General features: G+C 38.7%; 1 protein-coding gene and 1 gene segment (V, D, J or C); both read left to right on the top strand.

The window, feature by feature from the left end:
- Positions 1–17,102: 17,102 nt before the first annotated feature.
- Positions 17,103–18,118, top strand: LOC134311416 (uncharacterized). Of its 2 annotated transcripts, none has more exons than XM_062993057.1 (3): positions 17,103–17,562; positions 17,641–17,796; positions 17,886–18,118. In XM_062993057.1, exons 1-3 carry the CDS (start codon positions 17,124–17,126, stop codon positions 18,107–18,109), a joined length of 819 nt encoding a protein of 272 aa, XP_062849127.1. In that variant the 5' UTR covers positions 17,103–17,123; the 3' UTR covers positions 18,110–18,118. The 2 variants fall into 2 exon arrangements, with proteins under 2 accessions (XP_062849127.1, XP_062849126.1); XM_062993056.1 differs by having other exon boundaries at positions 17,638–17,796.
- Positions 18,119–22,045: 3,927 nt separating this feature from the next.
- Positions 22,046–22,705, top strand: LOC134311843 (T cell receptor alpha variable 14/delta variable 4-like). The segment is given in 3 exon segments: positions 22,046–22,088; positions 22,207–22,505; positions 22,661–22,705. Coding segments are annotated over 3 exon segments (387 nt in total).
- The last annotated feature ends 4,537 nt before the right edge of the window (positions 22,706–27,242 follow it).

The following is a 27,242-nucleotide window of genomic DNA, read 5'->3' as shown; positions in this document are numbered from 1 at the left end:
AGCCCGTATGAAGACCAGGGCATTTCTTTGACCTCTGTGGCTTAGTGTCAAAACCATGTTGACTGGTTGCACTGGGAAGTTTATTCATGACAAAACAACATTCAATGCAGAGCTTCATTAAAGCATTTCTAACAGTTTAAGCATGAGGTGTCATTAAAGACTCGCTTTGTCAAATTAAAAGACTTGGAAGCATTTGACAGGAGCTGTGTGCAGTCCCACTGACTTTATGCTTCACACTGTTTACGTTATGTATCATGTTTATCCACCCAAACTGTACAATACAAACGTTGTGACGCTGTCTTTAATCAGTTAGTTATACAAGAGATTTTACAACATTTATATTACCATGATATTTTATCTTGTCGTGTTGACTTCATGCTCCTTACTGTTTGGATTTTGTAACATTTTCAATGTTTTGAATTTGCCTAAAAATTCTAAAATCTGTAGAAGAAAAAAAAAGCTTGAAGTTGACTGGAAGAATTGTTATGAAAGGTATTTGCATCCACATAAGCTCACCAACTTCTACCAGTGTATCAGCATGTGTCATTTTTGTTTGATCATTAGACTTTAACAGGACACTGTCCAGCATTAGACTGAACAAGGGCTCATCCGGGACTTGAACCCGGGACTTCTCGCACCCAAAGCGAGAATCATACCCCTAGACCAGTGGTTCTCAAACTGTGGTACGCGCACTGGTGGTACGTGAAGCACCACGAGGTGGTACGCCAGATAATCTCGGAAAAGTAATTACAGGCACCGAAAAAATAAATAATTTAATAATTATAAATTTTAAAAAAATGAAACAAAATGTGTAAATTACTAATAAAATCTGTTTCAAAGTTCTTATAATTCTGTTTTAATGAAATCAGTTTAATTGTATTAAAACGAATGTGTTTTTAAAAATATTCGGGGCTACGCAGAGACTGTACTTCATTACGTCTATACTTCACGTTCGCGGTTTCCATCTCGAAATTTCCGAAACGTTATCAGTAAAGTTATCAGTAAAGTTATCAGTAGCTCTTTCGCTTTTATCAGAGCAGATCTGTGTTTGAAGTTCACTGATCTCGTTCCTGACATCACAAGGCTGCTCTGCTAAACACGCGCACCCCCCTCACTGTAATGGTCAGTGGCAACTGCATATATACTAGTGATGAGTCGTTCGCGAATGATCCGATTCTATTGAACGGATCTTTGAAATGAGCAAAAGGAACCAAGTCTTTTATTTCTGCGCAGTTCTAGACTGTAATCCACCCATTCAGCTTCACATGAGTAGAGGGAATTAATCGTAAGTCGTAATAAGAGCTGTTTATTGTTGATATTCAAATCTGAAACACTTTCAGTATCACGGAGAGCGAGCAAGACACACACACACACACACACACACACACACACACACACACACACAGAGAGAGAGCTGGTAGTATAATGACAAATAATTGAGAAATAAACTATAAACTTGTTTAATTGTGTTAAATCTGATTATTTCATGACGCTTATGTTTTAAAGCAGAAACAAACACAGTCACATCTCTGCACAAGAGAGGATTGTTCTGAAACTTAATGCAATGCAACCACAGTATGTCTCTTTCCTGTAGTGTTTTTCCTTTTGAAGTAATTTTTTTTCTCGTTTAAGTGTTGTTTGAATTAGGCCTACATTTAAGGCAAGGTAGCAACATTTTATATTCATATCGGGGTGTCTTATAGCGCCTCCCGAAGAACGAAGAGCCATTTTTTTGAACGGCTCTTTAAAAGGAACCGAGCCAAAACCAAACCGGCTCCCTTCAAGAAGCCATAATTCCCATCACTAATATATATACACACACACACACCTAATTAATGTGTGCCATATGTGGTTCTGTGATGAGAAACATAGGTGGTACTTGGAAGTTTTGGTTTGATAATGGGTGGTACTTGGTCTAAAAAGTTTGAGAACCACTGCCTTAGACCAATGAGCCAGCAGGAACAAGAGTCTTTGTGTTACTTTGATCTGTGTGACTGACCTTCAAAACTATGTTGTCTGGATGAGCTGGTAAGTGTGGTAGGTGCTTGCATTACAAAACTATCAAAACCTCCAGTATCAGTACATAGACTGGTTATAACCTCTTTTTAAAGAGTTAAAACATGAACAATATTTAAAGGCTTCAAATAGTAAAAACTTCTTTTAATAAAGAAAGCTTTGTGCTGTTTTCATAAAGTGTCTTTGTAACCCTGTGTAATTAGACAGGCTTTACATGTTTACCAATTTAATGCCACCTTTGATTTCTAATTGCACACTGTCCCATGACCCAGTGTACCCTGGTGCATCTCTCACAATAGGACAGAGTCTGCTGTTGGTCACGTCATATGTATTGACACACAACCTGACTGGTGTAGCTCTTCAGCATCTTCTTGACATTTCAATGAATATTTTCCAGGCTTTCCAGTTACCCTGTATCTTTTTGATAAAGCCAACGGGCAGTTTGGCCACTATGTGCCATATTTTTATTGTAATAAATGTGAGAGTAACATAGGACCCGGGGGACAGCTCCAACAGTCTGTTCTTTTTGTAAATCTACATTTGATATAGATTTGGTTCTTATTTTCTTGTACTTAGACTGTCAAGCCAGATTGTGGATATTTTGGAGAAACCTGAGATAAAGTTAAATAAAACAGGCATTAAAACAGGCATCGCCGACAGGCATTATTTTTGACATACAGTGGGGCCAAAAAGTATTTAGTCAGCCACTGATTGTGCAAGTTCTCCTACTTAGAAAGATGAGAGAGGTCTGTAATTTTCATCATAGGTACACTTCAACTATGAGAGACAAAATGAGAAAAAAAAATCCAGGAAATCACATTGTAGGATTTTTAAAGAATTTATTTGTAAATTATGGTGGAAAATAAGTATTTGGTCAATAACAAAAGTTCAACTCAATACTTTGTAACATAACCTTTGTTGGCAATGACAGAGGTCAAACGTTTCCTGTAAGTCTTCACCAGGTTTGCACACACTGTAGCTGGTATTTTGGCCCATTCCTCCATGCAGATCTCCTCTAGAGCAGTGATGTTTTGGGGCTGTCGCTGGGCAACACGGACTTTCAACTCCCTCCACAAATTTTCTATGGGGTACGGTTTCCGGTGGTTTCCGGTGGTACGCACGCTGAGACTGTAGCCTAGTTGTTTGTTTGTTTGTAGCCATTAGCTAAATAACTAAATAACTTTTTATATACGTATGTTTTAAACGTTAATCTTTCGTGCATAGTTGATATAGAGTGTTATTTTGTCTATCGTAAAAAAGCGCTTGTGTTTACTAACGTAAATCCGTGCTTGTGAAAACTTCTGCTACCGGCATCCGAACGAAGCCGGTTTTAGTTTGTTTGTTTTGTAATTCAGCGAATAAACATTTTATTCATCCAGAATTAAAACCGCTTTCTGTCCGCACGAAGCACGTTTGTGTTTGGATGTTTCTGTATTTTAGCGCTTAAACATATTTGTTTTGTGGGGAGTTAAAGCCGTTTTCTGTCCTTAGGAAGCGCGTTCTGTTTATTTGTTTTGTACACCAGCACATAAACACCGTTTTCCTTTAGAATTACAGCCGGTTTTGTCGGAAACAAAGCGCGTTTGTGTTTGGTTGTTTTTGTACTTCAGCACTTAAACATCTTTGTTTTGTGGAGAGTTAAAGCCGTTTTCTGTTCGTAGGAAGCGCGTTGTGTTTATTTGTTTTGTACACCAGCGCATAAACACCATTTTCCTTTAGAATTACAGCCGTTTTGTCCGAAGGAAGCGCGTTTGTGTTGTTTGGTTGTTGGTTTTTATATTCCAGCTCATCATCGCCTGTTTCGTCCGGAATTAAAGCCGTTTTTCTGTGACTACCAGCAGAAGCGCCGGTGAAACCAACATAAACATCAACTTCAACTCATCTTCTAAAGCTAAGTACATTTCTTTGTAATAATGGCCCCAGCAGGAGCTTTATATCCCTGTTCCGAGTGCAACATGTTCAGTTATTCCTTCTCCGTGTTTAGTGATAACTTTATATGTGATAAGTGTAGATTAGTTGTTAGTCTGACGGAGAAGATCTCAGTGTTAGAAGGGCGCATTCTGGCGTTAGAACAGACTAGTAATAGTGAGTGCTTAGATTCAGCTGTAGCAGCCCCGAATGCCAGCGGTTCAGGTGTAGAATCCCAGACTCCGGCATTAGAGCCCTCACAGCGGGGCGACTGGGTGACGTCTCGGCGACATAGTCGTAGGGCAAAGCACCGACCATCTCAGTTGCACGTGTCCAACAGGTTTTCCCCACTCAGTGACCCACCCGCTGAGAAGCCTGTTAATGTAAGTGCTCTGGTTATAGGAGATTCTCAGCTCCGACACGTGCGTATTGCAACCCCCATAGAGACACCAGCAACCATAGTCACTTGTATTCCGGGGGCCAGGGCGCCTGACATCAGAGCAAATCTGAAAGTGCTGGCTAATGCTAATCGTAGATTTTTGAAGATTGTTATCCACGTCGGCACTAATGATGTTCGTTTACGGCAGTCTGAGGTTACTAAGAATAATGTTAAAGAGGTGTGTGAGTTAGCTAGGTCGATGTCCGAGGCAGTAGTGTGCTCTGGCCCCTTACCGATTCGACCCAGTGGCGAAACCTACAGCAGGTTGTTGTCGCTGAACCGCTGGATGTGTAAATGGTGCTCAGAAAACTGCATTGATTTTGTAGATAATTGGTCCACTTTTGAGGGAAGGCCTGGTCTTTTGAAGCGGGATGGTGCCCACCCCACGTGGGAGGGTGCTGCTCGCATTTCTTGCAGCATAGGTGACAGGCTTTACCACCGTGTTAGTGTAGCGGCAGATAGTGTTAAATGACTACCCAGAGCCAAGACCAGGCAGCAGACAAACAGGCCTAACCGACTGTCTGCGAGTCGCCACCGGACGTCACCTGGAATCCTTAGGTCACAAACCATTGAGACTGTGTCTGTTTACCGTGGCAGGTGTAAGCCAAAACTAAATCAAAAAGTATGTCATAATAACTTAATTAAAATTAATCTAAATGAGCATCATGAAAACCATAGTAGGGCTAAACTAAAGTTAGGACTTCTAAACATCAGGTCACTTGCATGCAAAACAGTAATTGTAAATGAAATAATTACAGATAATTGTCTTAGTGCTCTTTGTTTAACTGAGACCTGGGCTAGACCTGATGAGTATCTAGGTTTAAATGAAGCATCTCCTCCGGGTTACAGTTATGAACATAAGCCACGTCTGAGTGGTCGTGGTGGAGGAATAGCCACAATTTATGATAAAGACATAGGTCTTACTGTAAAATCATCTCCCATAACAAACTCGTTTGAAGTTCTTATCTCTGACATAACCAATAAATGTTCATCTGATAAAACTAGTATGTTTAAGCTGGTTACTGTTTATCGACCCCCTGGTCCTTACTCAGAATTTCTTAACGAATTTGCCGATTTTCTTTCTAAATTAGTTTTATCAACTAAAAAAGCTTTAATTGTTGGTGACTTTAATATCCATTATGAGGATAAATGTAATCCACTCAAAACTGCGTTTGACTCTATTTTAGAATCTTTAGGCATCACCCAAAATGTAACAGGACCCACTCACCGCTGTAAACATACCTTAGATTTAATACTTACTTATGGTATAAACATAAACAACCTGGAAATTGTACCACAGAATGACTTAATTTCTGATCACTCTCTACTAATTTATGAAGTGTCCCTGTCCAATAAGGTACAGCAAGCAAATCGTTTTAAATGTAAGCGCACTATTACATCTGCAACTGCAGCAGCGTTCATAAACTGCCTACCAGAATTACCAAATATATCAGCATCGGAACCTAAAGAACTAGATCAGGCAACTCAAAACCTAGAGACCATACTGCGCACAACCTTAGATAACGTAGCCCCACTCAAAACTAAACTGATTAGGGAGAAAAAACTTGCTCCATGGTACAATGACCACACATGTGCACTTAAACAAGCAGCACGGAAATTAGAACGCAAGTGGCATCACACTACACTGGAGGTGTATAAGATTGCTTGGAAAGATGCTCTATCTGAGTATAAACATGCCCTTATAAAAGCTAAATCTTTATATTATTCGTCCCTAATAGAGAAAAATAAAAACAATCCTAGATTCCTTTTTGAGACAGTGTCCAAATTAACTAAAAACATCAATGAAACTGAATCTAATATACCACTCGACTGTACCAGCGATGATTTTTTAAAATTCTTTAATGACAAGATAGAAAAAATACGACTTCAGAGTCAAAGTGTGTCACCTGCCAATGTTAAGTATGGACTCACTCTGAGCAGCATTGGTGATAATAGTAACGAAAATAGAAATGCGTTAATCCAACTAAATTATTTTAATCAAATCTCCCAAAATGAACTAACTGTGTTGATTAAATCATCAAAGTCATCATCGTGTATACTCGATCCTGTTCCAACTCGTTTACTTAAAGATTTACTCCCAGCTATTGTAGAGCCCCTGCTTACATTAATCAATGCATCCCTTAGCCTTGGGTACGTACCTAAACTGTTTAAAAGTGCTGTTATTAAACCCCTGATTAAAAAACCTAATCTTGATCCACATGTTTTATCTAATTATAGGCCAATTTCAAACCTTCCTTTTGTCTCAAAGATATTAGAAAAAGTCGTTTCCAAACAGTTATGCTCTTATTTGAATGAAAATTGTATTCATGAAAAATTTCAATCAGGATTTAGACCCAACCATAGTACCGAAACCGCATTAATTAGAGTAGTTAACGAGTTGTTAATGTCTTCTGATAATGGATGTGTCTCTTTTCTTGTTCTATTAGATCTTAGTGCAGCGTTTGATACGGTCGATCATAACATTTTACTGGAGAGGCTAGAAAATACAGTAGGTGTTAAAGGACTCGCACTCTCTTGGTTTCAATCATATTTGACTGACCGCTCGCAATTTGTTTATGTAAATAATAAATGCTCGGAAACTAAAAAAGTAAAGTGCGGTGTTCCACAGGGGTCGGTACTGGGACCGCTATTATTTACACTCTATATGCTTCCACTAGGAGAAATTATTCATAAACATGGTATAAATTTTCACTGCTATGCAGATGACACACAGCTGTATATATCAGCCAAACCAAATGATACTGACACAATCAGTAAGATAGAAGATTGTGTAAACGACATAAAAAACTGGATGTCGTGTAATTTTCTTTTACTTAATTAAGATAAAACTGAGGTTTTACTTGTTGGCTCTAAAGCTGCAAGAGACAAGTTGTCTAACCTGGTGCTAAACCTAAACACTTTCTCTGTTACTCCCAGCTCTGATGTAAAAAACTTAGGTGTCACAATAGATTCAGATCTCTCCTTTGATACACACGTTAATAATATTACTAGAGTTGCTTTCTATCATTTGCGTAATATCTCTAAAATAAGAAATATACTATCTGTTAATGACGCCGAAAAACTGATCCATGCGTTTATAACGTCTCGGTTAGATTATTGTAATGCTCTTCTAACTGGATGCCCTGGTAGATCCATACACAAACTCCAGTTAGTTCAAAATGCAGCAGCTCGAGTGCTAACTAGAACTAAAAAATTTGATCATATTACTCCTGTTCTATCATCTCTTCACTGGCTGCCAGTTAAATTCCGCATTGATTACAAAATACTTTTACTAACCTATAAAGCGCTACATGGTCTGGCTCCACAGTATCTGAGTGAGCTTATTAATCACTACAACCCAGCTCGTCCACTTCGTTCACAAGATGCAGGGTTACTTATAGTTCCTAGAATTAAAAAGATCACGGCTGGTGGAAGAGCATTTTCTTACAAAGCTCCACAACTTTGGAATAATCTTCCTGCCTCTGTTCGGGATTCGGACACAGTCTCAATGTTTAAGTCTAGACTGAAAACATATTTATTTTCTCAGGCTTTTGATTAATATAGACAAAGGTGCAGAGCTTGGGGGTTCTTGGTCATAGAAACTTGTGGTGATCAGGGATGTTGGGTTGCTGTCGTTCTGCCTCTCCTGTCCGATCACTCAGGTTTGGGTAGGAGAGGTGGGCGCTGATGTCCTGTGAAAGCCTTCATGACCTTGTTACCTGCTCGCTCTCCCTTTTAGTTATGCTGTAATAATTAGGGCTGCCGGAGTCTAAAACTCTCTGTAAAACTGTTTTACTTAACTAGCATTGTACATTATTAACTACATTCTTTGTTGTTTTACTCCAAAGGCATTCTGATGGAAACCTGTTTACCCGCCGAGGTTAAGGATTAAAGTCGAGACTGCAGTGACAACGATGCTGCTCCTGCCGGATGTGACGGGTCGGGAGTAACTGCACCAAGAATGACAAGAAATCACTACAGACTTTATTGAAGACTAGAGCGAATAACAACTCTATCATTATTATTTATTTATCTATTTATTACCAGTTTAGATCATTTAATTCTGTGTTTGTATGATTTGTGTAAATCGTGTATTTATTTAAAGTATCCTCCAGACCACCCAAGAAGGATGGGCCCTGCTGAGCCTGGTTCCTCTCAAGGTTTCTTCCTGTAATTTTCAGGGAGTTTTTCCTTGCCACAGTCGCCCTCGGCTTGCTCAACAGGGGTTTTTGTATCTATTGGTCCTGGATTTTGTAAAGTTGCTTTGAGACAATGTCTATTGTAAAAAGCGCTATATAAATAAAGTTGACTTGACTTGACTCTCTCTCTTCTCTTTCCCCCCCGTCACACATATTAAGGGCATAGTGTTTTGCATGGTAATCCAACAAATAAATTACAGAAATTAATCTGGGTAAACGAAAAACATGTCAGAAACAAAGAAAGGTAAAATAGAAGTATGTTCATTTATAAAATATAAGTATATATTAGAACTGTTATGCACACACTGAAATATACACAGATTACTCAAAGATGGACAGGGCAGGAGCAGCTTTTTACAGTGGAGCATTATAACAGATCAATGTACGTTAATGACAGGTGCATTGGGATAGATAGAAACAATGGCTATATTACAGAATCTGATGGGTTCCTCTTGGTTCTTTTTAAGATTTATTCTGTATGTGGGAGATGTTTGCTTACTTAGGATTTTGACACACATCTCTGTAAAGCTGTTGTGCAACAATCTCTATTGTTTACTATAGAAATACAAATAAAGCTGGTATTAATTAAATTATTACCTGCAGTGTCATTATTGAACCCCAGACATGAAGAAAGTATTTTATAAGATACAAATATTTCAATAGTCTTACACCAAAGCTCAGAAACACCAAAAGTCTCCAGCAGTATTCTGGTAAGGAATAGATAATATAAAATAATGTGTGTACAGTGTTGCTGCAGCACCTGCACTTCCTGTGTGTGGCTTCCTAGAGACTTGTTTCCTCATGTGATGAGTTCAGAATTATTATACAGAGTCCTCACAAAGCTGTGGTCAGAAATGGCTCCACTATGTAACTTACTGCACATTGGGAGATACACAGCACTGATTCTCACTATAGCATCAGGTAATTTATTAAGATTTTAATCAATGCACATTTTTAAAAGGTTTAATTTCTTTACAATTTTTTAGTATTATTTAACATATTTTCTTTTCTGTTAACAGGTGGTTTTGCAGATAAAATTTGGCCAGTGAGTTCTGACATTGTTGCTAAAGAAACAGAGACCGTTACTCTACGATGTTCATATGAGTCAAGCAGTGGCAGCACTTGGCACTTTACTGGTACAAACAAAGTCCTAACAGTGCACCTCTGTATTTACAGGATGAAAGAGAATCATCAGGTTCTACTGAATTTACTATCAGCAATGTAAAGCTGTCAGATTCTGCTCTCTATCACTGTGCTCTTAGAGAAGCCCAGTGATACAAAACTATTGAGATGCTGTACAAAAACTTACTTACATGAAGTTAGAAGATCAAAGTTATTTTCACACCTTATCAGTTAACCACACACACACACACACACATTTACAGATGGTGTTTACATACACACACAAAAGTTATTCGATTATGAATTGTTATGGTTGTGTTTTTCATGGCAGTGGACGCTCATCAGTTAAGGCACTGGACTAGTAATTAGAAGGTTGCTGGTTTAATCTCCACCACCAAGGTGCCACTGTTGTACCCAGGAGCAAGGCTCTTAACCCTCTATTGCTTGCAGTGTAAGAAAGTGTGAGAAAGTTTAGAGAATGGAATATTCTGTGCACTGTTAGCCCGGACTTTATATCTAATAAAACATTTTTAGTACAACATACATAAAATATTTAAGTATTTTTGCTCTACTATAAAATGCAGAGTACATTGTACTCATTTGAGTACACATTTAAATGTGCTAAAAGATTTAAGTTTACTAAACAAAAAAAAAAAGACATCTATCAGATTAACTTAAAGAAGTTAAGTTAAGGTAATTCAACAGAAAAACGCCCACCATTTACGTGTAAGTCCGCCTTTTTTCAGCTTGCTGTTTGTGAATCAGGCAAAAATGATTTTCTTGTGTTCGGGTAGCCATTTGTTTTAACTTTTATATCCTATTGTTGCAAATTACTTTTTACTTTTCATTTAAGGCTTTTTGCAAAAGTAAACTTGTTTTTTGTGAAGTGGAACCTTTGTTAAACTAAATGGACGAACATTTTCTTACTCATTATGCTATTTTTGAGTAGCATGTACACCAGTCTGATGGGACTTTTTCATCTTCCGTCTAATTTTGGTAAGTGTTGTACTTTACTTAACAATTTTGTTTCAAATAAATGATCTTAATGTTGACACTAAATAAATAATCAAACAGCGCTGCTTTATTTTCTCGTGTTTAGGCTACATGCTAGCATGCTAGCCTTCATACGAAGCAAAGAGTGTGCTGGCTTGCTTTATTTTATTCCTTAAATGAATGGTATTAATGTTGATATTAATACTTCTGTTTCTTGTTTTTTTGTTTTTGTTTTAGAGAGCTGCAGCCAAACGTTAAGAAATCAGCTTGCTGTGTGAAACTAAGTACAGGTTCATGGTTACTGTGAAGAGCTGTTTGTGTTTCATCAGAACTTTATATACAGCTTGTACAGTTTTTAAGATGTTTTCTTGACATGTTGTATTTTAAGTAAATACTTCTGAAGTAAAATAAAGAAAAAGAATGTTATTATTCTGTCTGTTTTTCTATAAACATTTCTAATTGATATTTAAAACGTAATTAACATGAAAACTAAGAAGAAATCAATATTTTTGTCCATTGAGCTCAAGATAATAAGTAGAATTATTGGGAAAACCAGTTGGTATAACAAAAAAAATAAAGTTTAATCAACTTGCCTTTTAGATGTAATAACTTAATGATTTATGTTACGCTAACTCAAGTTTTCATTATACATTACTTAACTTTTTGAAGGCAAGCGGTTTCCTCAAATTTTTTAAGTAGATTGAACATATCCGGGCTTACAGTGTAGAACGGATTTGTGGCGTTTTTGCCTTGGAAAAAAAGTGGTCGTCCAGAGCTATTTTTGGATAGGCAGCGTTTACATAAAAAGCTTGTTGATACAAACGTTAGAGAGACCGGTGTTTTAGATCAGCTTTAGCACTAGGCACATAATTAGCCGTTTGCACTATTTCTTATGCTAATTTGACCGTTTCATGATTGAGCTATGCCAAACCTGTAAAGGGCATGCTTGTTGTCACACCGGCTGTGGCTGCTCCTCCACACCACCAGAGGTCCCTGTCTCCAGATTTCTAATGTGCAACCACTTCCTGTTTGACGGCCATTCTGTGAGGGTATAAATACCCCACAGGATGAAACACCTGTTGCGAAGTCTTGTTTTGCAATTCTGAGCGTTTTCTAGAGTATATCTGTTTATTAGTGTATGACCTTGATTGTTTCTGTATCTGGATTGTGAGTATTCTCTTTTGCCCTTTGGATTTGTTTGCTTGGACATTTTGGATCACCCGTGTATGACCTTGGACTGTTTTTGGATTCTGACCTTGTTTATTGCCCTTAATAAAACCTGCACTTGATTCCTAATACTGCCTGTGAGTGCTTTGTGACAGAAGACTTCGCCTAAGATGGAATCAGCAGGTTTTGATAACCGATTGGCTCGGCAAGAACAACGAATGGAAGAGATTGCATGTCTCTTGCAAGAAATGTTGCTGAGGACGGCACCTCCACTACCAGACCATGTTGAACCGGATCACTCAACCATAGCCCAAGGGCATGTGAGTACAGTACCATCCACTATGGTGAGTTCTCCAGTACATATCGCCCTACCGGAGAGGTATGATGGGTCAATGGACTTGTGCAAAAGTTTTTTGATGCAGTGTAGTATTTTTATAGAACACCATCCTGAACAATTCCGTGGTGAAGCTGACAAGATCCATTTTGTCATGTCGTTACTCACCGGAAAAGCTAAGGAGTGGGCTACTGCATTATGGACCCAAGGTAGCGATGTGTTAAAGTCGGAAGCTCTGTTTTATTCTGTTTTAAAGAAGTGTTTGATCATCCACAAGCAGGGCGTGATAGCGGCACCAAACTCTGTGAACTAAAGCAGGGAAGAAGGAAGGCATCAGAATATGCGCTGGAGTTCCGAACTATTGCGGCTGGGAGCGGTTGGAATGAACCAGCGTTATTGACAATGTTTAAACGAGGTCTCAGACCGGAACTGCAGGCAGAAATGGCCGTTCGAGGTGCGTCCATGAACATGGATGATTATATTCGGCATACCATTACATTGGACAATCTGCTGTATGACGGTAGGATGATCAGGCGAGTAATGAACTCTACCGAGTCAACAGAAGGAATGGACCGGGATCCTGAACCTATGGAGTTGGGAAGAGCCCACCTCTCCGAGGAGGAGAGACAGAGGAGGTTCCGAGAGAGACGGTGTCTTTACTGTGGGAAAGATGATCATTTGTGCAGATCCTGCCCAACTCGCCCCAGGACCGCAAAAGTGTTGGAGGTAGGTTTTATGCTTCAACCTGAAATAAATGTTAAGTGTATGAGCATAGAGGTTCAGTTGCTCTGGGGTTCAGAGTCTGCGTTTGTTTCAGCGCTCATCGACTCGGGAGCCACAGGGAACTTCATAAACCGCACCATCGCTGAAAGGCTGCAGATCCCTCTAACCAGTACCACCTCTCCAATGGTTCTAAAGGCTGTGGATGGTAGAATCCTGGGAAAGAACTCGGTGACAGAGCGCACCACGGAACTTACCATGAAAATTGGATCACTTCACGAGGAAAGTATTTCCTTCTTTGTCATTACTGCTCCCCAACATGACATTATTCTGGGGTTTCCTTGGCTAGTGAGGCATCAGCCTCACATTTCATGGGGAAGGAATGAAATAGAGAAATGGGGAAAGCAGTGTTGGACATCATGTATGACTTTGCCTATTAGGGCTACTTCAGTGGAAAGCCCCAATACTGTTGAAACAGACAATGTTCCAGATTGTTATAAACCCCTGGGGGAGGTGTTTTCTAAAAAAGGTGCTAGTGAACTACCTCCACATAGGCCTTGGGATTGTGCTATAGAACTGTTGCAGGGCAGCACACCACCTAGAAACAGGATTTATCCCTTATCCCAGATAGAGACTGAGGCACTTGAGAAATATGTGGAGAAGGCTCTAAAACTGGGGTATATTCGCCAATCCACCTCTCCAGCTGCAGCCAGCTTCTTTTTTGTGGAAAAGAAAGATGGGGGGCTGCGTCCTTGTATAGACTACAGAGGATTAAATGACATTTCAGTAAAATACAAGTATCCCCTGCCTTTAGTCCCTGCAGCATTGGAACAACTTCGTGGTGCTAAGGTTTTCACTAAGTTGGACTTAAGGAGTGCATATAACCTCATTAGAATTCGTAAAGGTGATGAATGGAAAACGGCATTTATAACCACCAGGGGGCACTATGAGTATAGGGTGATGCCCTATGGTTTGGCTATAGCGCCCTCTGTTTTCCAGGCCTTCATAAATGAGGTTTTGCGGGACATGATTGACCGGTGGGTCATAGTGTACATCGATGACATTTTAATTTATTCCAAAACTCTGGAGAAACACATTGATCATGTTAAGAGGGTGTTGGCTCGTTTGTTCGAAAACAAGCTATTTGTCAAGGCGGAAAAGTGCGAATTTCATTTATCCTCTATCTCGTTTTTAGGTTATGTAGTGGACCAAGAAGGAGTGCGCATGGATGAAGGTAAGGTGAATGCTGTGGTGCAATGGCCCCAACCGAAAACAATAAAGGAGCTGCAAAGATTTCTGGGGTTTGCCAATTTTTATAGGCGATTCATTCGAGGCTTTAGTATTGAAGCAGCTCCCCTCACTTCCCTGTTAAAGGGAAAAAAGAAAAAACTAGAATGGACCGAGAAAGCCGAAATAGCTTTCCAATCTATTAAGAATCGGTTCGTGGTTGCTCCCATTTTAAAGCATCCTAACCCAGAATATCCTTTCGTTGTTGAAGTGGATGCTTCTGATTCGGGAGTGGGTGCCATATTGTCTCAGAGAAGTGGTTCTCCTTCTAAACTTCATCCATGCGCCTTCTTTTCAAGAAAGTTGAGTAATGCGGAAATAAATTATGATGTGGGCAATCGCGAGCTTCTGGCTATGAAACTGGCATTGGAAGAATGGCGGCACTGGTTAGAGGGGGCTAGGTATCCATTTTTGCTTTTGACAGATCATAAGAATCTTGAGTATTTAAAGACCGCTAAAAGGCTTAATACCAGACAGGCTAGATGGGCGCTCTTCTTTACGAGATTTGATTTTACCGTGTCTTATCGCCCAGCATCCAAGAACAGCAAAGCAAATGCATTATCTCGCCTGTGGGACGGAGAACGAGAGGAGATTCAGCCATATCCTATCATCAAACCAGAATGTTTTATTGGACCCATAAGATGGGATTTTATGGACGAGATACACCTGGAACAGGAGAACGAACCTTCTCCAGAGACGTGTCCACCAGACCGTGAGTTTGTTCCTAGCCAAAGTTTGATCGAGAGAATTCATAGTAACCCGAGTTCAGGCCATCCAGGGATCAGTAGAACCCTGGACTTAGTGAAAAACAAGTTCTGGTGGAACGAACTGGAGAAAGACGTTCAGACATTTGTTAAAGCATGTCCAGTGTGTGCTCAGTCTAAGACCTCTAGACAGTTACCTGCAGGTTTGTTGGAACCACTCCTTATCCCTAAGCGTCCGTGGTCGCATTTAGGAGTGGATTTTATAACAGATTTACCTATTTCCCAAGAAAATACGGTTATCTTAGTGATGATAGATCGGTTTTCAAAGGCGTGTAGGCTTATCCCTATGAGAAAACTACCTTCCGCACTAGAGACGGCAGAAGAGTTGTTTAGCAATGTTTTTCGGTTTTATGGGATTCCAGAGGACATTGTATCAGATCGGGGACCTCAGTTTACATCAAAGGTCTGGAAAGAGTTCTGTAGATTGCTTGACATTAATATCAGCCTTACCTCAGGGTACCATCCACAAGCTAACGGACAAACTGAGCGTTTAAATGGAGAAATAGGCAGATTTCTTAGGTCATACTGTTCCCGCTCCCAGCAGGATTGGGCCCGATTTTTGCCTTGGGTGGAATATGCCCAAAATTCACTGCGAAGTTCGTCGACAGGTATAACTCCATTTCAGTGTATTTTAGGCTATCAACCACCACTCTTCCCCTGGTCAGGAGAACCTTCGACAGTTCCAGCTGTGGACGACTGGATGAGGAGGAGCAGGAAGACATGGGAGGAGGCACATGTAAGGCTGCAGAAAGCGATTCGTAGACAAAAGGTAAAAGCAGACCTTCATAGAAGGGAAGTACCAGGTTTCAGACCAGGACAGAGGCAGTTGGCTGTGACAGAACCCCCTCCTCCGCTGGACGTGGATGGTTCCCCCGCCTACAGTGTAAGCCGGCTGTTAGATTCAAGACGCCGTGCTGGTAGATTGTTCTACCTGGTCGACTGGGAGGGCTATGGACTAGAGGAGCGGTCTTGGGTCCCTGCGAGTGATATTTTAGATCCCTCACTCATAGAGGACTTTCACAGGGACTTTCCAGATCATCCAGCCCCTAAACCCAGAGGACGCCCCAAAAGGAAGGGGTTCTCGGCGTCGGGAGCCGCCCGTCAGGAGGGGGGTTATGTCACACCGGCTGTGGCTGCTCCTCCACACCACCAGAGGTCCCTGTCTCCAGATTTCTAACGTGCAACCACTTCCTGTTTGACGGCCATTCTGTGAGGGTATAAATACCCCACAGGATGAAACACCTGTTGCGAAGTCTTGTTTTGCAATTCTGAGCGTTTTCTAGAGTATATCTGTTTATTAGTGTATGACCTTGATTGTTTCTGTATCTGGATTGTGAGTATTCTCTTTTGCCCTTTGGATTTGTTTGCTTGGACATTTTGGATCACCCGTGTATGACCTTGGACTGTTTTTGGATTCTGACCTTGTTTATTGCCCTTAATAAAACCTGCACTTGATTCCTAATACTGCCTGTGAGTGCTTCGTGACACTTGTCAGGTGGATTTTTACAGTGTTTTTTTTTTCTTTTTTGTAGATCAATTTGAAATGATCATTTTTTTCTTCTGTTTTGGTTGAAACAAGTGTTTTTTTTTTTTCCTTATTTTCAGGCAAATGTCGGCGTGGTCGTTTTGATGTTGCAGAATAGCGGCGTTTGTGTTCGGTGAGGTTTATGCTGGTGTGATGAGTAGACGAGTGGAGCTCACCGTGAGTTTGAACGGTGTGTGATTCGGTGTCTCTGTTCGGCGGTACCTCCACCTCATACTTACCTGGTAGTTGTCAAATGTTAGGATTGAACCCAGATTCTGGAGACCCATAATTCTGTGCTTCACCCCCACTAGCAGCTGCATCTGCAGTATTGTGTATTAACATGATGGAGAAGCTGCAGGTCGTAATATTAACCTCAGTTACATTTACAAAAGAAATGCTTTGGTGTTTGTGTGTGTGCTCTCTGGGGGTGTCCACATACTTTTGGCTATACAGATCTACACTGGGCGTGTCCACATCTGAAGTGAATGTTAAAGACACTGAGTGGTGCTGTGATCATCAGCTCTGCTCTCAGCTCCAGCACACACTGTAACATCATGATGATGTCACAACATTCTACAAGCTCTGATCTGAGCTCCTGTGCTGGTGCTGCTTCACTTTGAGACGGAGCATCGAAGCAGCAGCAGCTAAAATGTTCTGGTTTAAGAAGTTGTGGTGTTGTAGCTCCCCGGCTGACAAGGATGAGGAGCCACACAGACCCAAACCTGAGAAGAAGGAGAAGAAGAAGAAGAAATGGTGGCAGAGACTCAAAAAGAAGGCGAGGCAGGAGGACACGAATGTGGAGGAACAACAGATAACAGGAAACGAAGAGAACGCAGGGATGAGCACCCAGGTTCGGCTGGACCAAGGGCAGGAACCAGAGGTACAGGTGGTACAGATGAAAGAGACGAACCAGGTGGAGCCGAGCTCGGAGGATAATCAGATGATGGGAAATGAGGAGAATGCAGGGATGAATACACAGGTTCTGCAGGACCAAGGGCAGGAACCAGAAATACAGGTGGTACAGATGGAAGAGAAGAACCCGGTAGAGCCGAGCATGGAGGAGAAGAAGCTTATAGAAGGGATTGAAGGTACATCTTGAAGTGAGGTTTGAGCTGTGTGGTGTTTAATCCATCATGGTGCTGAATCAGGTTTCATTTCTCCAGCAGATCCACTTGAGGCTGTTCTGGAGAAGATCTTCAGGTCCTCTGATGAAGTGGTGCAGCAGCAGAAAGTTCAGGACGAGCATGTTTTTATTGCTCCCACATTCATAACCCAATATAAAGAGTATGAGAGACTGATGGAGACCACGATCGAGAATGAAGGTGGGTTATTTTCAGATTTAGATCTTTATCCTAGTGAGCAGGTGAAGGTTGGAGTGTTCCTGTAACGTGTGTGTGTGTGTTTTGTGTAGGCATGTTTGACCCCGCCGGCGCCCCCGTGTTGCCGGTCTACATGCTGAAGATGAAGAGAACGAGCCGCTGGACCGTGCGCCCTGTAATGGTGCTGCCATCCTCACAATACGTCTCATCGGCTCTGCTGTGTTCTGCAGCGCTGTGGCGTCCTTCAGAACGTCCTTGCTCCACAGGGATCGTCCAGAAACTTTTCCGTCATCAAAATAAAAATAAAGTTAATTAAAAAAATTAACTGCTGGATTTAGTTCTGGTGCTTATTAAAGGTGAACTGATGAAGGTTTACTGGCTCCTGGGATCGTAAACAAGGTGAAAACATCTGAAGAACCAAACTGAACTGCCATCTTCAGAGGTTCTTCTGCAATTTTCTCAGACATTTAAATCCTTAATTATTGTTTTATATTCTTGATATAATTTGATAGTGGAGATTCATGAGCAGTTCCACAAAGCTTGTGGTTTGTTTTTGTCCTGACGGTGCAGCGTAAATTATTTTAACAGTAATAAAATAATAATAAAAATAATAAAATAATAATAATAAATAATAATGAAATAATAATAATAATAAATAAAATAATAATAAATAATAATAATAATGATATTAATAGTAGTAATATTAATAGTAATAGTACATGTCTCAATGCACCATGGTTAAACTAGCTATCTAAATAACAATGCTCAGACTGTGAAACAAATATTCTAAAGGAATAAATACAGAACTTACAACATTGCACTTATACAAAACTGCTGTTTTTATATTCACTTTTACACACAGAACATTTAGCAGCATTTTTGGTTTCACTTACGTTCGAGCTGTTGTTCACGTGATACATCTCACTTTACGGCCTGTCGTCCAAAGTGTCAACAATTGGAAGATTGTGGATGTCAATCAAACGCGATGGATCAATTAGATTTGACGCAGAGTTGAGATTTCCTGTTAAAGTTCTGTCACGTTTTTAGATTATTAAACCCTGCTGGATTTTGAAGAGGACATCTGTGGCTAAACGGGAACCAGTGTGGTTTGTTTTATTTCATAACACTAATGGATTAATCGTTGAGGATGTGAGAGATCTCCAAGCCGGGACATGATAGGTGTAGTGCCCCTATCCCTCTAAGGTGAATACTTAGACATACATTTATGAAATAAGGATGGGGCCCTGGGTTCCGTGAATAAACAAAAAAGACCTGAAATCTTAATTCATCTGACCACAATACACGTTTCCACTGTGTGATGGTTCATCCTAGATGCCGCCGAGCCCAGATAAGTCAACACCACTTCTGGACATGGTTAACATAAGACTCCTTTTTTGCACAGTAAAGATTTAAGTGGCATTTGTGCATGTAACTCTGTATTGTAGAGCTTGACAAAGGTTTGCCAAAGTAATCCCTCACCCATGTGGTTATATCAGCTATAGTTGAGTGGCAGTTCTTGATGCAGTGCCGTCTGAGGGATCGAAGATCACGAGCGTTTAGCTTAAGCTTGCACCCTGACCTTTACACACAGAAATTCCTCTCGATTCCTTGAATGGTTTAATGATATTATGCACTGTAGAGGGAGAAATATGCAAATCACTTCCAATATTTCTTTGAGGTACATTGTTTTTAAATATTTCAATCATTTTCTCACACATTTGTTGACAATCTGGAGATCCTCTGATCATCTTTACTCATCAAAGACTCAGCCTTTCCTGGATGCTGCTTTTGTACCAAACCATAATTACAATCACCTGTTGACATCACCTGATTGGAATCACATCATTATTTAGTTTTTTCACCTCATTACTAGCCCTAAATTGCCCCCGTTCCAAGTTTTGGAAGTAAAAAAGTATTCCAATACTACAAATTAATAATATAAGCATAATATTGGACATTACAGATTAAGGATGTATATAGTATTGCAGCATCATGGTTTAGTTTTGGCTCATTAATCTTGGTAAATTGTCTTCGACAACTGGAAACTATAAGAATGCCTCTGAAGGACGAGCTATTTCAAAATCCTTTATCATTAGGATGCAAGTCAGGCCATGCAAGCACCTTCACTTTCTTTTTACAGTTATTTGGCATTTTGTTTAGGGTTGTTGTCTTGTCAAAATGTCCAGATTTAGGTTATTTTTCATTCATTCATTCATTGTATGTTTTATAACCGCTTTATCGTATTCAGGGTTGTGGTTAGTACAATTCACCAGGCGAAAGGTAGGAAACATCATAGACAGGTTGCCAGTTCATTACAGTGCAAACACACACACATTTTTTGTAGCTTCAATAAACCTGACTTAAAACCAGAGTCACCAGAGTAAAACACAGGAGATCATGTAAATTCCACACAGAACAGACCCGAACTGCATCACTTGGGAATCAAACCCAGGACCTTCGTGCTGTGAGGTGACAGTGCTCACTGTGCCACCCTGTGTTGTTTTTATAGATGCGTATATGTTCCAGCACACAGCTTAATACATGTTTTTTTTAATAGACTGTACTGCAAAGTACAATTTGCCAAGATTGTATATATTTTACAGTAGGTACAGTGGTGTTGGGATGATATGGTAAGCCTTCTTTCCTTCTAAATTATTGTGTGCAAAATCTTGACGTGTCTTTCAGTGCACTTTTTGCGAGTGTCTTCTGGCTTATTGCTTACCATGATAAATACTTTATTTAAAATTATAAACCAAATGTACTAACAGTGTATCAGTCGCACAATGTATTAAATACATAACAAGACATAAAGCAAGAGTTTAAGTTAATGTTAATATCAAATATAAAATAGACAGCAGTTCTGTAAGAATAAACATATTACATATAATATTTGCATAAATGATCAGTTATACAGTACAAATATATAGTAGGTTTTGTTTCACACAGATGTAGTGAGTGTAAGTGTGTACATGGTGGCAGACTCCATCTACATGTTACTAACCTCTGTAACAGGGCTGTACTGCTGGGCTGGTGGGTGGGTGGGTGGGTGGGTGGGTCTTCATACGCTATGTACGGACTCTGATTGGCGGAAGAAAAAAGGAGGGCTGTACATGTGTCGGAAGAGGTGTGTTCAGTGACGTGCTCTCCTCGGATGCAATCTGGTATCTCTCAGCAGCGGAAGACAAAATTGAGTGCGCTAAATTGGGAGGAAAATGGGGAGGAAAATGGGGAGGAAAATGGGGAGAAAATCATTTAAAAAAAAAAACATCAATCAAATTTACACCTAAAGTGTCAATTATTTACTTTTTAAAAATATTATACCTCAATATGCACCTCATTTTAAATATAGTTTGCGATTCAACCACCTCAACTGTCAAGGCACATTTGAATGGACCCGATATAAAAACAAATATTTTTGTTTCCTAAACTGCGGTTCACCACATGAATATAGACGTATACTAAAACTGGATTCAGAATCAAACAATACCGTGTTTTGCTGACACTAATTAAAAGTAAACGGTGTTGGTGTAAGCTTCTAACTCCCACCTAAAAAACAGAAATCCAATCATGCATTGCGGTTTCTTGTATTTTACTGTAAACTAAGGCACAGCCATATCATACAGTATAGTACTAACTTTAGTATAGTACTAATTTTAAATAATAAAAAATAGTATTTTACTGTGAAATATTTACTGTAAATTTACAGCAATTTTTACAGTGTTAAGTTTATCTTTGCAGTCCTTATTTTTATTTTAGTTTCAGACCTCCAAGTGACACTTTCTTGTATTATTTCAAATAAATTAAGCCTTATTTTTTGGACTACATTCTGCTGTGGACCTTGACTTTCTTTGGAGGTGGAACCACCATAGTGGTTAACAACAGGACGATAAATAACCAATACAACAAGCAGTAGTAAAACAATAAATGAATGAAATACTATTTAATAATAAACCAACTTTTTGAGCCACTAAACTTTATACAAGTAAATGAAAAAATGTACAAATAAACTGTAAACCAAAATTTTAAATTAACCAACCATCTCAAAACAAATACATTCATAATCCTAAATTGCAGACATGATTATCTACATCTAGATTGTATTCATAAATAAGATTTGATCATCTACCTTCACAATATCAGATGAAAGAGGAGTTAACATGACTAACTGAATTGGGGGTGGGGAGCTAGATGTGGTTACATACAGTAGAAACAATTCCTTATGTTTTATTTGAATTTGACATTCAGCACAATGATGTTACTCCTGTTCTTCATCTTCATTATTGCTGATGATAATGGTAAGTTATATTATAAGCATCATGTTTCATTGGTCATGTATTCATTTTGTACTATAAACATAATCGCAATATCCAGTCAAAATAAATTATATGTTATTATTTATTTATTTATTTTTAGCAGAGGCTGCTGAGAGCATTAAACCCAGTCAAACCAGCGTATCTTCAACTGAAGGAAGAAACATCACACTGTCTTGTATATATGAAGGATTTGAAAGTGGTCTCCACTGGTATCAACAAAAACCTGGATCAAAACCAGAATTTCTGCTGCTGATTTATGAAGGTACTGTCACCCCGGCTCAACCACCTGACCGGAGAATGTCCATCAAACATAACAAAAAGGAAAAGAAAGTGGATCTGGAGATCAACCCTGCTGCAGTATCTGACTCTGCACTCTACTACTGTGCCATGAGGCCCACAGTGATATGAACTTAAACTGTGCTGTACAAAAAGCCTGTTTGTTCAGAAGATGAACTGGGGATGTGGGTTAACTGCCTCACTAATCAAGATGGCGGCTGGCAAGTGTGGCATGTTTGGAGTGTTGTTAACTCTTTTAATTTATGTGTTGTTTTTAGAGTTTTTTTGTGGAAAGTTGCATGGACGACGAATGGAACTTTTAGAAATTACTTTGGACCGTCAGGAAATTTGTAGAGACAAGCATTTTGGTCATGGAAAGAGTTTCTGGAAACGTTTGTTTACCCATCTTTGTTTCCGGCCAAGCGTCAGCTCAAGTGTACTCGCAATCATCAAAGTAATAGAATTAATTACCTGATTATTTCAATATGTTTGTTAATATCAGGGGATATACATCAATGTCCAGGGCTAGGACGGTTATCTTGGCGGGGACTGAAGGCGAAGGAGAAAGCGAAAGTATGTGCGCGTAGCGATGGAAGCGGTATTGCACATATGCCGGTACATATGGAAATGCCGACTGCTCGATTGGGAAGCCGGAACACTCAGCCAGGTTTCGAGCATATTGTGCGGCAAGAAAACCACAGTGTGGACTCGTTTTTTTCATCAAGGGGTCTGCATATACTTCATCTTAACATCAGAAGCCTTCAACCTAAGATTGATGAGATTCGACTTCTGTGTAGAAGCAATAGAGTTGCTCTTCTGTGTATTTCAGAATCTTGGCTGGACAGTTCTATCAGAGATGCAGAAATAGATATTGAGAATTATGTTATTGTGCGTAGAGACCGGAATCGTAAAGGTGGAGGAGTATGTGTTTATATAAGGGCAGATTTAAATTTTAAACAAAGGGAAGACCTAAATCATGATGAAATCGAAGCTGTATGGTTAGATATCTTGTTACCAATGTGTAAGCCTATTTTGATTGGAACATGTTATAGACCTCCAGATCAGAGTAATTTTTATGACTTACTGGAAGAGGTATGTGGTAGATGTGAATACATGGTTAAAACAGAAGTGATTATGGTTGGTGATTTTAATACTGATGTTTGGAATGCTAATATTACCTCATTTAAGGCCTTGATGAATTTTTGTCGTATGTTCGGTTTTTATCAATTGATTAATGAACCAACACGAGTCTGTTTGTCTACACAGACTGTAATTGATCTTGTTCTAGTGATAGTCTAAGATAGTCAAAAGTGGTTTATACATTGTGGGATGAGTGATCACTGTGGTGTTTTTTGTACAAGAAAGATTAAGAAAAATGTGCTTAATTGTCATAATACTATAAATATTAGGTCTCTAAAACGGTATACTAAGGATGCGTTTTTAGAAGGTTTGAGTCAAATGAATTGGTCAGAGGTTTTAAAATGTAATAATGTGGACCAAGCAGTGTTAGTTTTTAAAGTATGTTTTTAGAGGTAATAGATAAATTAGCTCCAGTAAGAAACATTAGAGTAAAGCAAAGAACCGCACCTTGGATGAATAGTGAAATTTTGGAAGAAATTAAGAAGAGAAATAGATTGTATTTAATTTTCATAAGAAATAAGGATGATGAGAGCTGGACAGAGTTTAAAAAACAAAGGAATGAGGTAAACAGATTAATAGAAAAAAATAAAAAGACTTATTTCACAGAAACGATATTTGAATATAGAAAGGATTCTAGCAAGTTATGGAAGTCGCTTAAACAGCTTGGTTATAGTAATCGATTGACAACTAAAAGTAGTAATTTTAGTTTGGAATCTGAAAATAGGGTTATATCAGATAAGAAAGAGGTGGCTGAGAGGCTAAATAGTTTTTTTACCTCAGCTTCTAGTAGACTAGTGGACAAGCTGCCCAGTCAGAATGGTCAGTATGGGGAGAGTTATGTTCACAACTATTATAAACGACAAGGAGTTGTAATGGATAGTTTTTCTTTTAATTATGTCAGAGGAAGCAGTATGTAAAAAACGTATGAATTTAAACTGTTCTAAAGCAATGGGTCTTGATAATATCCCAGCTAGATTTTTAAGAGATGCTGCAGAGGTTATTTCCCCATGCATTACACATATTATTAATTTATCAATTCAATATGGGTACTTTCCAGTACAGTTTAAAGATGCAAGGGTGATTCCTTTTCACAAGAAAGGTAGTAAATTAAATGAAGAAATTTATAGGCCGATATAAGAAGTACTTTATCAAAGATAATCGAAAAGATTATCTTTGAACAGATAGATGATTATTTGACTGGCCAAAATCTTATTTATGAATTTCAATCTGGGTTTAGGAAGTCTCATTCCACTGATACGTGTTTACTTTATTTAACCGATTTTATTAGAAGTGAGATAGATAAAGGGAATTTATGTGGCATGATAATGTTGGATTTGCAGAAGGCTTTTGATACTGTTGACCATGAGATTTTATTGACAAAAGCTATTGGTAAAAGCTATTGGTTTTAAGGATATTGCTGTAAAATGGGGTGCTTCATATTTAAAAGGACGTAAACAGCAGGTGGAAATAGGAGGTGTTTTATCCTTACCCAGATTTATTTATTGTGGGGTTCCCAAAGGAAGTGTATTGGGTCCACTCTTTTTCCTTTTGTATATCAATGATTTAAAGTCGATATGTTCATGTAAACTTCTTTTGTACGCCGATGATTCAGCACTCTTATTTTCTGACAAAGATAAAAGTATTATAGAACGTACATTAAGTGATGAATTATTAAAGGTAGTAGGTGGTTGTCTGAGAATAGGTTGTCACTTCATTTGGAAAAATCTGAATCAATTTTATTTGGTACGAGAGTAAAATTAAACAAGATCTCAGTTTTTAATGTGGTTGTGGGGGACAATGTGTTAAAAACTAGGGATTCAGTTACGTATTTAGGATGTATTTTAGATAGATATATATCAGGTAGGGGTCAGGCAGATAAGATTTTAACTAAGATTAATCAAAGAATTAGGTTTCTTGCAAGAATTTCAAAGTTCTTAGATAGAAAAACTATGATTACCTTGTCAGGGGCTTTGGTTCAGCCTTTTTTTGATTATGCCTGTTGTTCATGGTATAATGGCATTACAAAACAGATTAAAACTAGGCTTCAAACATCTCAAATAAATTAGTTAGGGTTATTTTTAATTTAAATGAATCATTATCAAATGATTGGGTGGTTAAAAGTTCAGGATAGGGTTGCTCTGATAGAATTGTGTAATGTGTACAAGATTATACATGGAACTGTTCCACAGTATTTTAAAAATTATTTTATTCAGGTGAGGGATGTTCATGGTTATTTTACAAGAAGATCATCCACAGATTTAGTACTTCCATGCTGTAAAAGTAAAGTGGGTAGGGATTTTTTCAGGTTTATAGCAGTATCGTTGTGGAATCGTTTGCCAGGGCCTTTTAAAATATGTGACAGTTTGCGAGGGTTTAGACAGGCTGTTAAGGAATGGTTGCATGAAAGGGGAACGTTTGCTAATTAAAAGTTCTAATAATGTTTATGAATTAAATTGAATATATTGTGTTGTGTTATAATGATTGTATTACGATGTCAAGCTTGCTATGCTGCTGATTGTTGGACTTGATTATGTATAGGGACCACAATGGAAATAAGTCTACGGACTTTTTGTGTTATCCCTGACTGTTTCAGTTTTTTATAAGAGGCATTGCATCTATTTAAAAAATATGAAATGGTTCAATAAAAACAAAACAAAACAAAGAGGGAGCTGTTAGCATGTTTACATGTTTTGCTCCCAACCTATGATGTCATAACACTTTAAAGCTCTTTGTATGGTTGACTGTAAATGAGTTAAAAGCAATAAGGCACATAGATGGCTTCTAAAAATATTACCAGTCATTTTCCTAACTGTTCATTACTAATTCTCACATTTCTACTAGGGTAATGGTTTTTTTTATTACTATTATTTATCCTACAATAAGTATCAAAGAGTATTATTAATTACACAATAATAACACACTAAAACCTAACATGTATAAATACTAAATACTATTATTAAATACTACAGAAACATAGCAAGCAAATATTTATAGGTTAGGTTTCCTACCATTTATTTAAATTCCATTTCCATTTATATCAAACTGTTTTTAGTTCTTGACAAGTTTTACATGTTTTACACTTTGGTTACATTCATGACAGAACAGGTAGTTACACTGGTTACACAAGGTTTATCAGTTCACAAGTTTAATGTCAAACACAGTCATGGACAATTTTGTATGCCCACTTCACCTCACTTGCATGTCTTTGGACTCCACACAGAAATAACCCAGACTGCCCCACCTAGGGATGGAACCCAGGACCTTCTTGCTGTGAGGTGACAGTGCTACCCACTGAGCCACAGTGTCACCTACATAAATGGTAACATGAATATAAGATCTTCTCTGCTGCAGTATCTGCCTCTGTATTGTACTACTGCATCTGCAGACCACAGCGACAGGAAATCCAACACTGAGCAAAAAGCAACTGTGAGAGAATCTGCTATTTTTAGAAGAAGGAGCTATTTGTTTAACATTTTATTTCTTGAATCCATATGTGATTTTGTTTTTATTTCTGGAAGTACAATTACTTGCTAATGTTTATTTTTAAATGAAGTGTCATCATTGGCCTCCTACTTATATTGGTATTGAAGAAGGGGTCTGATTTACTGGACTTACTGTAAAACAATGAATGATTCAATGAAAAGCATTTACACAAAAAATAATAAACATATAATAAAAATATATAGTCTAATGCAGTGGTGGGCAAACGGGCCACATACT

Source organism: Trichomycterus rosablanca, chromosome 4, assembly GCF_030014385.1.
Source record: "Trichomycterus rosablanca isolate fTriRos1 chromosome 4, fTriRos1.hap1, whole genome shotgun sequence".
NCBI lineage: Eukaryota > Metazoa > Chordata > Actinopteri > Siluriformes > Trichomycteridae > Trichomycterus > Trichomycterus rosablanca.
The sequence above is the reverse complement of the archived record's forward strand: the minus strand, read 5'-3'. Positions and strand labels throughout refer to the sequence as shown.